This window comes from Echinops telfairi, unplaced genomic scaffold, assembly GCF_000313985.2.
Source record: "Echinops telfairi isolate 266 unplaced genomic scaffold, ASM31398v2 ScPeMD7_7420;HRSCAF=8458, whole genome shotgun sequence".
In the NCBI taxonomy this organism is placed as follows: domain Eukaryota; kingdom Metazoa; phylum Chordata; class Mammalia; order Afrosoricida; family Tenrecidae; genus Echinops; species Echinops telfairi.
Genome location: NW_022111320.1, coordinates 52,794,570 through 52,806,068, shown reverse-complemented (window position 1 = coordinate 52,806,068; position 11,499 = coordinate 52,794,570). Strand labels below are relative to the sequence as shown.

The window sequence follows — 11,499 nt, the reverse complement described above, 5'->3', positions numbered from 1 at the left end:
CCTGCTCCCCGGCCCACGGCCCCGAGCCCTGCGTTTGGGGGATCGGGATACTGCAAGGAACTCACGCCACACAGGGTCGAGTCCTGCGCAGGTGGGGGGGGCTTGATCCACCAGGGGGGCCCCAGCACCCACCAAGGAGAGGCTGCCTGGATCTGAGCCCCCAGACTGCAGGCCCCTATTCCACGCTTCCATCGGCTGCTCTCGTCTTTAGGGCCTAATCCTCCCCTCGACCTCCCGTCCTGGGTTCTGGTCCACCCTGTCTTTGCTCTCAACTGCCATTCTCTTGCAGCCCCCTGACTTAGCTCACACCCCTTCCCATTCTTTGCAGTTTTCAGGGCTCCAGGCCCCCATCTCTGGGCCAGGGGTGTATGGAGATGGCATTTTCAGGCTCACCATAGCCCACCATCCTGCCCGCCCCTCTTCCTGTGGCTCTGCAGCCCCTCAGCTGTGACCGAGCTCTTTGACTCGGGGCTGGGGGATTCTGCAACTCAGGATAGCATGGCCCGAGAGCCTCGCTGGCCAGGAGAGGGAGATGCCCACCTCCTCACCTCCTATCCTAGGCCCGCCATCTTGAGACCTGTGGCACCCAGTGCCCCACCCAGTCCCCCAGGACCCTGGGAAGCATGCCTCAAGGGATGTATCCAGGGCCAGCGGTGCACCCCCTCTTCCCAGAATTTGTCTTTGGACTCCTAGGACGGCCAACTTCGTGCTGGATGAACAGGACGTGTATGTGTCCAGAGCCTCTTGCCCCACAAAGCTTTTGGGTCCCAAGGCCCCCTCCCCAAGGAGATTAAACCTCACTTGGGCCCCACACTCTCCCCTAAGGTCATCCGTTCTGCTTTCAGGACAATGCCTGGGAGGCCATGCTTTTCCACATCTGCAGGCCCCCAAACCCTTTCATCCTCCTAGGCACCCCTTTCCCAGCCCCCACCTCCCAGCCTTCATCAGCATGCAGGCTCCGGTCGCCAAACACAAGGGGATTGTTCTCCTGGCATGCTGGGGTGGGGGGCTGGGAGCAGGCGGCCCACACACCCTGGCGGGCCCAGGCCACTAGAAGAGCAAGACAGGCTCTGTCCACCCTCTCCGCTCACATCACTGACCTCCCTCCCAGCCTCCATCCTCACTGGCCTGAGAAAAGCACTGAACAGGACAGGTGGGCCTTGGGTTTCCCCAGCTCTGCCAGTGGCCCCCCATGTGGCCTGACACAAATGCCGAATGGCCCTTTCCCTCAATTTCTCCTCCTAACTAGGGAAATCCTTTCACCTGCCCAGGCTGAGTCTGGCTCTGTGAGGTCCGTGCTGTTCCTCCAGCTCTTGTAGCCTCCCCCTTCTCTCGAAGGAGACCTCCCCTGGACCCCAGGAGTTCAGCCCCGCCTAAATCCCCCACACCAACAAGCCCTGGGAGCCTGTAGTTCCGAGAAAGAGCAGGAACAGGAGCCGGGGAAGCTGAGCAGAAACCAGGATTCTACGCAGGCAGGTCCTGGCTGTGCCCGTGTGGCTGGTGTGGAGCTGTGGCTCTCTCTTCTTCAGAGATCCCTTGGGAACCCCAGTCGCATCTTTGGTCCCTAATGCCCTGAGGCCCTGTGATCTCTCTCATACACCCCAGCCCCTCCCTGAGCCTGGTTCTGTCTCCAACTTCTTGTCTTCTGGGGTTCTCACTTTAGTGGGAAAGTCAGGCCCAGAAACGCCCCCGCTGTAACTCCTCTGGAGTTACCCCGGGCATCTTGTCGGGGCAGAGAGGCTTGGGTGGTGATGCATGACTGGGGAGACTGGGGAGGGCTGCACGGGAGGGAAGGGCTCACAGGTTGGAGGAGACGACACTGGAGAAGGGTTTGACAGGCTGAGATGGGCGGATGGACATCTGGAGCTGGGAACAGAGGCTCAGTGGTTCAAGGTGTATTCTGTAGCCTGGTGTGGGTGGAAGGCGGCCTAGAGACGAGATAAGAGAAGTTGGCAGGAGCCAGGTCACGAAGGTCCTTGAGTGGCCCTCTGTGGAGGCCAGGCTTTACCCCTTGGGCCCCCAGGAGAGCCATGGATGACCACGGAGAGTGGCATGACCCAGTCTCTGGTACATAGAATGGGAGCCAGAGACCTTCCTTGCCTTGGGTGGGACAGGATGGAGACCAGTCAATGGGGCCTTTTGCCCAGCACCTAGTCTGAGTCTGGCCCTGCCTCGGTTTCCCGGCTGTTGGGAGTCAGCCAACAGAGTCCGACTAGGCTGGAACGTTGCGGGAGGCTGGAATGTTGCGGGCACCCATCAGCTTGCCAAGGCTCCTCCTTGCTCCGCACCAGGCTACGGCCAGAAACCAGAGGCTGGAGCCCTTGAAGCCCAGCCGCTCCCTGGCAGTGCCCTTCTCCCTGACCTCTCAGGACTGGGCATGACCACCGCCCTGGGGGCCTGGAGGGTGGGGCAGGATTGGCAGAGACCCTGCTACCTGCATGTGGGAGCATCACCAGATGAAGGGGCTAGCAGGGACGTGGGGAATCTTCCATGATGCCACCCCCACCCCCACCCCCAGGCCTGGTGTCCACTCCTTGCCACGCCCTGCCTCGCCTGATGCCCTGAGCCACTCCCCAGCCTTGCTGGGTGTGGCCCGCGTGACTGCTTGTGGCGTGGGAATAGGAGGCTGCTGGTCCAGAGAGCTGTGGGTGCTGAAGGAGGTGGTGCTGCGGGGTGGGGGTGGGGTGGGGTGAAGCTGGAGACTAGACCCTCTTCTCTCTCTCTCTCCCCAGTCCAGGTGGGTGCACAGGCCCTGGCTGCCCCAGGCGCTCTGGCCAGCAGCGCAGAGGGAATCCCCCAAGGGGCGGGCCAGTGCACTGGAGTCGCCTGGCCCCACGAGCCCTCCCCTCCCCCGGATTGTTCTCGCTCCAGAACAAAGCCAGGGTGGACACTTGATCCCGGTGGGGTGGGTGGCGGTGGGGGAGTTGGCTAAGCCCCTAGCCCTTTGATTGGGCAGCTGTCATGGGAGAGAGACAGCTGGGGGGAGGGGCAGGGAGGAGGCAGCCTCCATCGCTTGTACAGCTGTCACCCCCCCACCCCCTCCTCTAGCCTGAGTGGCAAGAGGCCAGGCACAGGAGGGGTGGGCAGTGAGTCTGGGGAGGGGGTGCACCAGCTCAGACGGCCTGACCCTCGTGTGTCCTGCCAGGGAGCCCTGCTGACCAGAGGGGGCTGGGCACCCCCAGAGGTTAGCTGGAGGTCAGCATGACTTGTTACTCGGCACCCACGTGGATAGCCTTTCAGGGACCCAGGACCCACCAGGCCGACGCAGCCAGTAACTCCTAGAGTCCTGATGAGGGTGGGATGCGGCATGAATGCCTATTGGGGTGCTGCTCCCTGGGACCCCTGAGAGAATCATTTGGGGGACATGAGTCACGATCCTTTATTCTCTCCCAAAGACGGGGAAGGGCAGCAGGGGCCCTCAAACCAGGAAGGACACAAAAGGGGCCGCAGTCTTCCTGACCCCTGACCTGGTACAGGAGGGTAAACTGAGGCTGGGCCAGTGAAGGGCTGGTTAAGGACACCCACTGGGTCTGGAGAGGTGGGCTCTGCCGTGGATCCAGGTGTTCTTTTAGACAGGAGCCCACCCGCCACTGGCCATGTCCCAGCTCACCTGTCCTGCTTCCCCCGGGGCCTCATGCCCACCAGAGGTGCTATGGGATCTCCCACCAGCTAGCTAGGGCCCGGGAGGGGCCCTGAGCCCCTGAGAATTCTGGAGTGCAAGACCTCCGGCTTTAAACACATTGTCGGTCCTTTCCAAGCATGGTCTTGGCTGGGCAGGAGTCCACTGTCTGGGAAGGGCACCCACTCACCCAGCGGCAGCCCGAGAGGGGTGGCCCATGGGTGTGGCAGACTGCTTACTTAAGGACCCTTGCTCTCTGGGACTTCGCACAGAGTATAGACCCTCTGGAGGCCCTAGGCTCTCCTTGCAGCACACTTACCTGCCCGGGTAACCACTGTGCTCCAAGCACCTTCTCTGACCTGACTGGGCTGAGCCCGGGGGACTCAAGAAGGTGGCAGCCTTGGCGCCTGCATTAAGGAGCTCCTGGGCTTGGCCGCCAGAGAGACGGAAGCCAAAGACGTCATGCTTTGATGGGGGAAGTGCAGACAGCTGGGGGACTGTCCCGCAAGGGCAGCCAGCATGAGACTGGCCAGGATGCTCGGAGAGAATAGTCCTTGCACCCATAGTCCTTGCCAACCTCTGACCTCTGGAGTACTGGGGGCCAGGTCTTGAATGGAAAGAGGATCAGGTGCCTGGTGGGTCAGTGGGGGCCTGGGATGTCACCCTCCATGTACCGATCGGGAAACAACAGGCCTGGTTCCCTATTGTGGCTTGCTCGGGCTTTCTGGGTGAGAACAAGACCGGGAACCCCCCTTTCCACCGCCTGTCCCGGTCTGGCGAGCAAGGGGGCTTCCGAAGAGAGTGTGGACAGAGCTCCATGCGCTGAACTGTGAGGTCCACATGGGGGCAAGTCCTCTGGAGTGCCCCAAAGCCAGCTAGCCCCTGCCCTCCCGGGCAGAAGGAATATGTGGAGCTAGGGCTTGGCACCCATTGGTCCCTCTCTTGTTCTCCTCAAGTTCTGGTCCCCGCCAAGAGCCGACCCACCGGGTGGAGCCTTGGCAGGGGTAGGAGTGGGGGAGACAGCCAAGGGAGGAGGACTTTGCAAGCAGGATTAAGGTTCAGGATTAAATTGGGGCATGAAAGGGGGTCGGGTGGGGAGGGCTGACGGCTGGGCTAATCCCGATGGCTAATCTCTGGCTTTGCCTTCCTCCACCCACTGAACAGCTTGGACATTCCTGCAGCCCCCGCATCCCTTTCTTGTCCCTCACTCCTCCCTCTCCCAGGGCCAAGTCCACTGCCATCCACTTGAGTCCAGCTCCTTGTGACCCCCAGGCCAGGGAAGAACTGTCCCACAGTGTCCCCAAGGCTGGAAGGTTCATGGGCTCGGACAGCCTCCTTGCTCGCCAGTCGACTCCGATCGAGGGCACTCTGGATGGCAGCCCAACACTTTAGCCATGGCACCAGCAAGGCCCCTTCTCCCCAGTAACCGGGGGCAGGTACCCGTCCATCTAAGGGGCGAGGAGATGGAGACTCGGGGGGCCCAAGTGACTTGTCCCTGGTGTAGCAGGAAGTGCTTCGGGCCGGGAAAGCAGCCAGCCGGACTGCCCTCGCCTCCTGTTCTGGGCCCTTCTCCCCACGGGCGAGAGGGTCTGGAAATTCACTGTGCAGGCTGCCGGTCTCCGACACCCCGCCCCTCAACGCGAATGAACCTGTACCCACCCAAACTCGCTGCCAGGGCCTCTGCTCACCTGGACGGAAGTAGTTTCTAGAGGTGGGGCCAAGCCCTTCTGGCCCAGACTGAGAGGATACCTCTTTCTACCTCACCACCTTCACTGCCACCTTCTCTTTAGGCCAGTGGTTCTCAACCTGCCTCATGCCACGACCCCTTCCTCCTGTTGTGGTGACCCCCCCAACCATAAAATTATTTTCGTTGCTACTTCATCACTATCATTTAACTACTGTTATGAATGGGGCAACCCCTGTGAAAGGGTCGTTCGATCCCCCACAGGGTTGTGACCCACAGGTTGAGAACCGCTGCTTTAGGATCTCCGTGGCTCCCCCTAGTCCCAACACTAGCGCCAGTGAGGGCCTGGCCTGGCCCCTGGTTCCTCTGGTTTGGAAGAACCTTCACTCACCTTCAAGGCCCCAATCCACAGGGCTCCCCTGCTCCAAGTGCCCAGGGAGCCCCCACAGTCCTCTTAGTTAATTCTAATATGTGAGGGAGGAGACATGCTCACAGAAGCCAGGCGCTGCTACCACAGTGCCTGACTCATCTGATCCCCTTAATGCTTTGGGTCTGATTAGCACTAGTGTGAAGGAGCCCCATGGGCCTGCAGGGCAACAGCAGCTCGGAATGGGTAGGGTCACCAGGTGCGCAAGGCTGGCAGATCACACACCAGCATGCCCAATCCCTGGGGGGTTACGTTTGAAGCCGCTGGGCCCAGACTCGCTCTTCTCTGGAAGTTTGGTTGGCCTGGGGTCTGGGACCCGCGTGAGGGCTGCAGGGACCTCTCTAACGCATCGTACCCCGCCCCTTCCCACAGAGAGGGCCGGCTCCCAGAGTGGACGCACCCCCAGACCTCTGCGGCCCCAGCCCCGCCTAACAGGATGAGCAGCTCGGATGCGGGGCTGGAGGAGGAGCCGGAGCTCAGCCTCACCCTCACTCTGCGGATGCTGATGCATGGGAAGGTGAGGTGGGGGGACGGGACGGGGGACTGGGGCGCCCTGTGAGGCACCAGGCCAGCCTGAGCTGCGTGGCCTTCGGCAGACGAAGGGGACACAGCCTGTGTATCAGGGAGGTCAGGGCCTGGGCAGTCGGACCCCCCTGACTTCACTCTCATCTTGTCCGCAGGAAGTGGGCAGCATCATCGGGAAGGTAAGTGCCAGCCTACCCTTTGTGCCCCTCTAACCCGGGCAGGAAGGCGCCGACAGCCGAGCACTCAGGCTAAGGCCCCCCCTCTTTCTGTCACCCACAGAAGGGAGAGACTGTCAAGCGAATCCGGGAACAGGTGAGGACAGGGTTTGGGGGAGGAACCCCGGGCTGGAGGGGTGCATGGGGGCTCCTGGCCTGCCTCCGATGCCCTTCTCTCGGCCTCCGCCCTACTGTTGGGGGGCCAGCGATCACGCACGCATGTGCGCGCATGGCGTGCGGGCAGGTTGTTCCCTCGCTGCCCGGCGCCTGCCCTGTGCCCCTGCAGAGCAGCGCCCGGATCACCATCTCCGAGGGTTCCTGCCCGGAACGCATCACCACCATCACGGGCTCCACGGCGGCCGTCTTCCATGCAGTGTCCATGATCGCCTTCAAGCTGGACGAGGTTCGCAGCAGGCGGGGGTGGGGTGCGTTCCTGGGGAGGGGGGACCTCAGCTCCCCATGGGACAGGAAGGGGAGGCGCGGCCCTCCTCTCAGAATATCTTCTGGAAGGCGCCCCACGAGCAGGGGCGAGCTCTGCCCTTGCGCGCAGCCTGCCCACTGTTCCACTGCCCCCAGGACCTTTGCGGGGCTCCCGCGAACGGAGGGAACGTCTCCAGGCCTCCGGTGACCCTGCGCCTCGTCATCCCTGCCAGCCAGTGCGGCTCGCTGATTGGGAAGGCGGGCACCAAGATCAAAGAGATCCGGGAGGTGAGGGCTGCGCCCAAGCCACACAGAGCCGTCTGTTTGCCCTAGGTGGAGGGGAACCGGGTTATGGGCCCCTGCCCCCTGTTCCCCCAAGGAGGGAACTTTGGTGGTGCCGCAGTCAGGTGCTTTGTGCTGCCCAAAAGACGAGCCAGCGGTTCAAACTTACCGGCTGTAAGCAGCTGTGGAGATGTGTGTGTGGGGTGTGCTAGCCCCCACAGTGGAATGGGTCCAAGGGGTGGTTGAGAGATAAAATGTTAAAGAGACATCAGACAAGGTAAGGCATGCAAGGGCTCTCCTTGGAGGCCACGACTTCAGGAGCCGGGTCCATGCTGAGAGAGAGAGTGTATTTCCAACCAAGGATTATAGACACTCAGGGGCGTGCAGGCCCCCCGAAGTACAGGGACCAAGTGCATTTAAAAAGTGGGCTGTACACTAACCCTAAAGGTCCCTGGGTACAGTGGAGGAGTAACCTAACCCCAGTGACCACAGGGCAGGTAAGGGGTAGTGGCTGCCTTCCGAGCCTAGAGAGCAACAGCACAGGTCTGCCTCTAGTTAAAGCTGGGTAGCCATCAGCCACGCGCTTGTAAGAGGTAACTTTAAGGTTGCCCTATGGTGGGAGGACATAGTGGGGAACAATATCAGTGATGAGAATGTGATTGGACTCACCTCCAATTCACAAGGTGAAGGCCTCCCTCCACCCCAGAAATCCAGCCTGTCGGGGTTCTTAATACTTGAGACTAAAGGATTCATCCATAGACACTCTCTTCCCGTTCTCTGCTTCCCACAACTTGAGCCTCGGAAACCCGCAGGGCAGTTCCTCTTTGTTCTGTTGGGTGGTTGAGATGGGTCAGAATGGACTGGCCACCCATCGTGGGCTTGGCTCGGCTAGCCCTTGTCCCGCGTGACCCCTGTGCTCTGCCCTCAGACCACGGGAGCCCAGGTGCAGGTGGCTGGAGACCTACTCCCCAACTCCACCGAGCGTGCCGTCACCGTGTCTGGGGTGCCTGACGCCATCATCCTGTGTGTGCGCCAGATCTGTGCCGTCATTCTCGAGGTGCTGCCCAGGGCGGGGAGACAGGGCAGGGACTGGGCCCGACCGGCCTGGTCAGGCACCCAAACCCTGGGCAGGGGTCCGCCTCGGGTTGGGGCAGGGAAGGCCCAGCTGGGACAGTGGGTGGCTGTCAGTCCCAGGGTGTCGATGAGTGTTTGCGTAGGGCCTGGAGGGGGGGGTGCCCTGATAGAGCATCTTTGTTTGTATCTCCCAGTCCCCACCCAAAGGAGCCACGATCCCGTATCATCCAAGCCTTTCCCTGGGCCCCGTGCTTCTCTCTGCTAACCAGGTGTGCTGCATGCGTGCGTGCATACGGGGAGTGAGGCGTGAAGACGGGGAGGGGCAGGAGAACTGCTGGAGGGAGGAGGCCTGCTGTAGGGGAGCGGGTGGAAGAAAAGATTGATGGGGAGGGAGGAGGGAGGAATGGCTAGCTGAGCTGCTAAATTCATCATAGTAACCCCCTGTCCACTTTGTTCCCCCAGGGCTTTTCTGTCCAAGGCCAGTATGGGGCTGTGACCCCAGCGGAGGTGAGTGACCTCAGCCCAAGGTCTCCCTCCCAGAGCCAAGGCCCTCTGACCTCTGACTGCTCTTCTTTGGCACAGGTCACCAAGCTTCAGCAGCTCTCAGGGCACACAGTGCCCTTCGCCTCACCCACTGTGGTTCCAGGTGAGCATGGGGGCAGGGCTGGGCAGGGCCACCCAGGGGGGGTGGGGAGTGCAAGGCAGGCCCCTGGGATGGGCCAGGGACTGGGGGACACCCAGCCCTGCTATGCTTAGTCCCTCTCCACCCCCCTCCCCTGCACAGGACTGGACCCCAGCTCCCAGACCAGCTCGCAGGAATTCTTGGTTCCCAATGATGTGAGCAGGGGAAGTGGGACCGGTGTGAGGGGCAGGAGGGAGCCAGGGGGTCTGGGCCTCCCCCAGGTTGAATTCCAACCCCCTAACCCCTCCCACCTCCCCCCAGCTGATTGGCTGCGTGATCGGACGGCAGGGGAGTAAGATCAGCGAGATCCGCCAGATGTCGGGGGCCCATATCAAGATTGGGAACCAAGCAGAGGGTGCCGGGGAGCGGCACGTGACCATCACGGGCTCCCCAGTCTCCATTGCCCTGGCCCAGTACCTCATCACTGCCTGGTGAGCTTGGGCCACGGGCCTGCCTGGGCTGGGAGGGCTGGAAGGCAGAGGAAGCTGACCCTTGCCACCGTGTCCCTTCTCCCCAAGGCTCTGGTTACTTCCCCTCTGTACGTGTCCCTCGTGTCCTCTCTCAGCCCATGCTCGGGGCTCTTCTTGCCCCCCATCTCTACCCTCACCCCATTCGCCCCTGCTTCCTTCCCACCTGCTCTCTCTTCCCTCCCCCCGAGCCCCCAGACGTGCCCACCCCATGTCACTGTCCTCCCCAGTTTGTCTGCCCTGCTCTCCTTCTAACCTTGCCGCTCTGCGCCCCCTCCTCTCTGCCTCTGACCCCACCCTCCCCTCCATCTCCCCCTCCATCTCCCCCCTTTCCCTCTCTCCAGTCTAGAGACGGCCAAGTCTACCTCTGGGGGGACACCCGGCTCGGCCCCTGCAGACCTGCCTGCCCCCTTCTCACCACCCCTGACGGCCCTGCCCACGGCTCCCCCAGGTCTGCTGGGCACACCCTATGCCATCTCCCTCTCCAACTTCATTGGCCTCAAGCCGGTGCCCTTCTTGGCTCTGCCACCTGCCTCCCCAGGGCCACCTCCGGGGCTGGCGGCCTACACTGCCAAGATGGCAGCGGCCAATGGGAGCAAGAAATCTGAGCGGCAGAAGTTCTCCCCCTACTGAGGCTGGCTGGGGCACAGGCGGGGGGCAGGCAGGACCTCCGCACCCTACCTGTCCAAGGAGACTCCACCTGAGGTCCCTGCTGCCACCGGGCCGCCACTGCAGCTAAAGGCCAGACGCATGGATGCACCTCCACCCTGCCCCCGCCTGCAGGGGTGCTTTGTCTTTGAGGGGGGGGCAGTGTCTGGCCCATGGTTCTGGGAGCTTCTGCAGCCTGCCCCGGCCCCCACCGGGCGAGAGGCCCCACCCCTTCAGCTCTGGATGTAGGGAGCAGCTAGGGGCTTCCAGTCGTGCTCCCACCTTTGGGGGGGGCTCACTCCTGCATCCCCACCCCCTAGGGCTTTCCCAGCCTCTGCCCCGCTGTGGGAATCAAGCTGGAGATCTGGGAGTGGGGATCTATGCTTCTCCCGTCCCCGCAGAGCCCTGCAGCTTCCAGACGCCCTTGACTGGAATGGACGCTGGGCTCCGCAGGGGGAGCCCACGGGCAGGCACTGCCGGTAGCTGGGGTGTGTGGCGGGGAGTGGTGTGGGGCGGGGCCAGGTTCTCAGCAGCCGACACTCTGTACAGTTTTTTTCAATCCCTGTTTTTGAATAAATATTCTCAGCGACCAGGAAGCTGTAAAACACTGTGGGGAAGGGTCTGAGGGGGCTGACATAGAGGGACTGGGTATGGCCGAGGCCTCAGGGAACCCCGTCTGTGAATTCAGCCCCCTGGCTGGGCCTCAGCCCCTCCCACACTCCAGTCCAGGGCATCCATCAGGGCCCTTGGAGTCCATATTGTTCCGGCTCTTGGCTCTGGTACCACATCGATCTGACTGCTTCCTGAGTCTCAGATGCTGACGGAGCTGTTTCCATTGCTGCCTCTGCCGCCGTGCTGCAGATGTCAGGCAGGTCCTTGCAGCCTCTTCCCCGCGCATCCAGCTGCAGGCTCCAGGCTCTGCCCTGCCCGGCCCAATCTTTGGCTGTGAGCCCTTAGGGCCTGCCTGCCCAGCTCCTGGGCTCCCTTGGTCCGAGAAACTTCTGTGACCACCTAAACCCAGTGAGGTGGTCCAGGACACAGATGGGCAAGTTCATGCATAAGGCCATGCAGAGTTCGGTTGGCTCTAGAACCCAAAATTCATGGATCCCAGAAATGTCTGGCCCTCACCCCGACTCCTACCATATACTATTGTCTCCACCGCTGCAGGGGGCTCCGTGGTCCCTTCTTTACCTACTTCCCACTCCGCTTGGGTGAAAGAGCTCTCGGGTGGCCCCTGGCACACCCAGGCCCCCCTCTCCCTCCAACTCCGGGACTTGCACGGAGACCTCTGATAGACCCCGGGCAGCGCCCTCGGGGCACCCCTGGGTTTGGAGCGGCTGCCGCAGCACCTGCGGGTGCCAGGCCTGCAGCGCACAGGCCCACGGGGGCTGGGGCAGCGCCCGCAGCACACGGCGGGCCAGGCGGCCCAGGGCTCGGCGCAAGGGACGCTGCAGCA

The 11,499-nt window shown here is 62.3% G+C and overlaps 1 protein-coding gene across 3 annotated transcripts; it reads left to right on the top strand.

Annotated features, from left to right (window-relative positions):
- The first annotated feature begins 127 nt into the window (after positions 1 to 127).
- On the top strand, positions 128 to 10,633 carry PCBP4 (poly(rC) binding protein 4). 3 transcript variants are annotated; one of them, XM_045297534.1, is made up of 13 exons: positions 128 to 726; positions 6,103 to 6,247; positions 6,411 to 6,434; positions 6,535 to 6,567; positions 6,757 to 6,873; positions 7,047 to 7,178; positions 8,101 to 8,229; positions 8,441 to 8,515; positions 8,709 to 8,753; positions 8,829 to 8,892; positions 9,031 to 9,083; positions 9,190 to 9,359; positions 9,740 to 10,633. In XM_045297534.1, the coding sequence occupies exons 2-13, from the start codon at positions 6,167 to 6,169 to the stop codon at positions 10,026 to 10,028; spliced, it is 1,212 nt and encodes a 403-aa protein (XP_045153469.1). In that variant the 5' UTR covers positions 128 to 726; positions 6,103 to 6,166; the 3' UTR covers positions 10,029 to 10,633. The 3 variants fall into 3 exon arrangements, with proteins under 3 accessions (XP_045153469.1, XP_045153470.1, XP_004715252.2); XM_045297535.1 differs by lacking the exon at positions 128 to 726 and having other exon boundaries at positions 5,557 to 6,247; positions 9,937 to 10,633; XM_004715195.3 differs by lacking the exon at positions 128 to 726 and having other exon boundaries at positions 5,561 to 6,247.
- Positions 10,634 to 11,499: the final 866 nt, after the last annotated feature.

Excerpts from the sequence above, each read along its gene's own strand:
- PCBP4 (XM_004715195.3), top strand. The coding sequence starts at position 5,960 with ATGCCCAATCCCTGGGGGGTTACGTTTGAAGCCGCTGGGCCCAGACTC. Across the intron at positions 8,893-9,030 it reads CTCACCCACTGTGGTTCCAG|GACTGGACCCCAGCTCCCAG; the intron begins GTGAGCATGGGG and ends TCCCCTGCACAG. Across the intron at positions 9,360-9,739 it reads CAGTACCTCATCACTGCCTG|TCTAGAGACGGCCAAGTCTA; the intron begins GTGAGCTTGGGC and ends CCCTCTCTCCAG.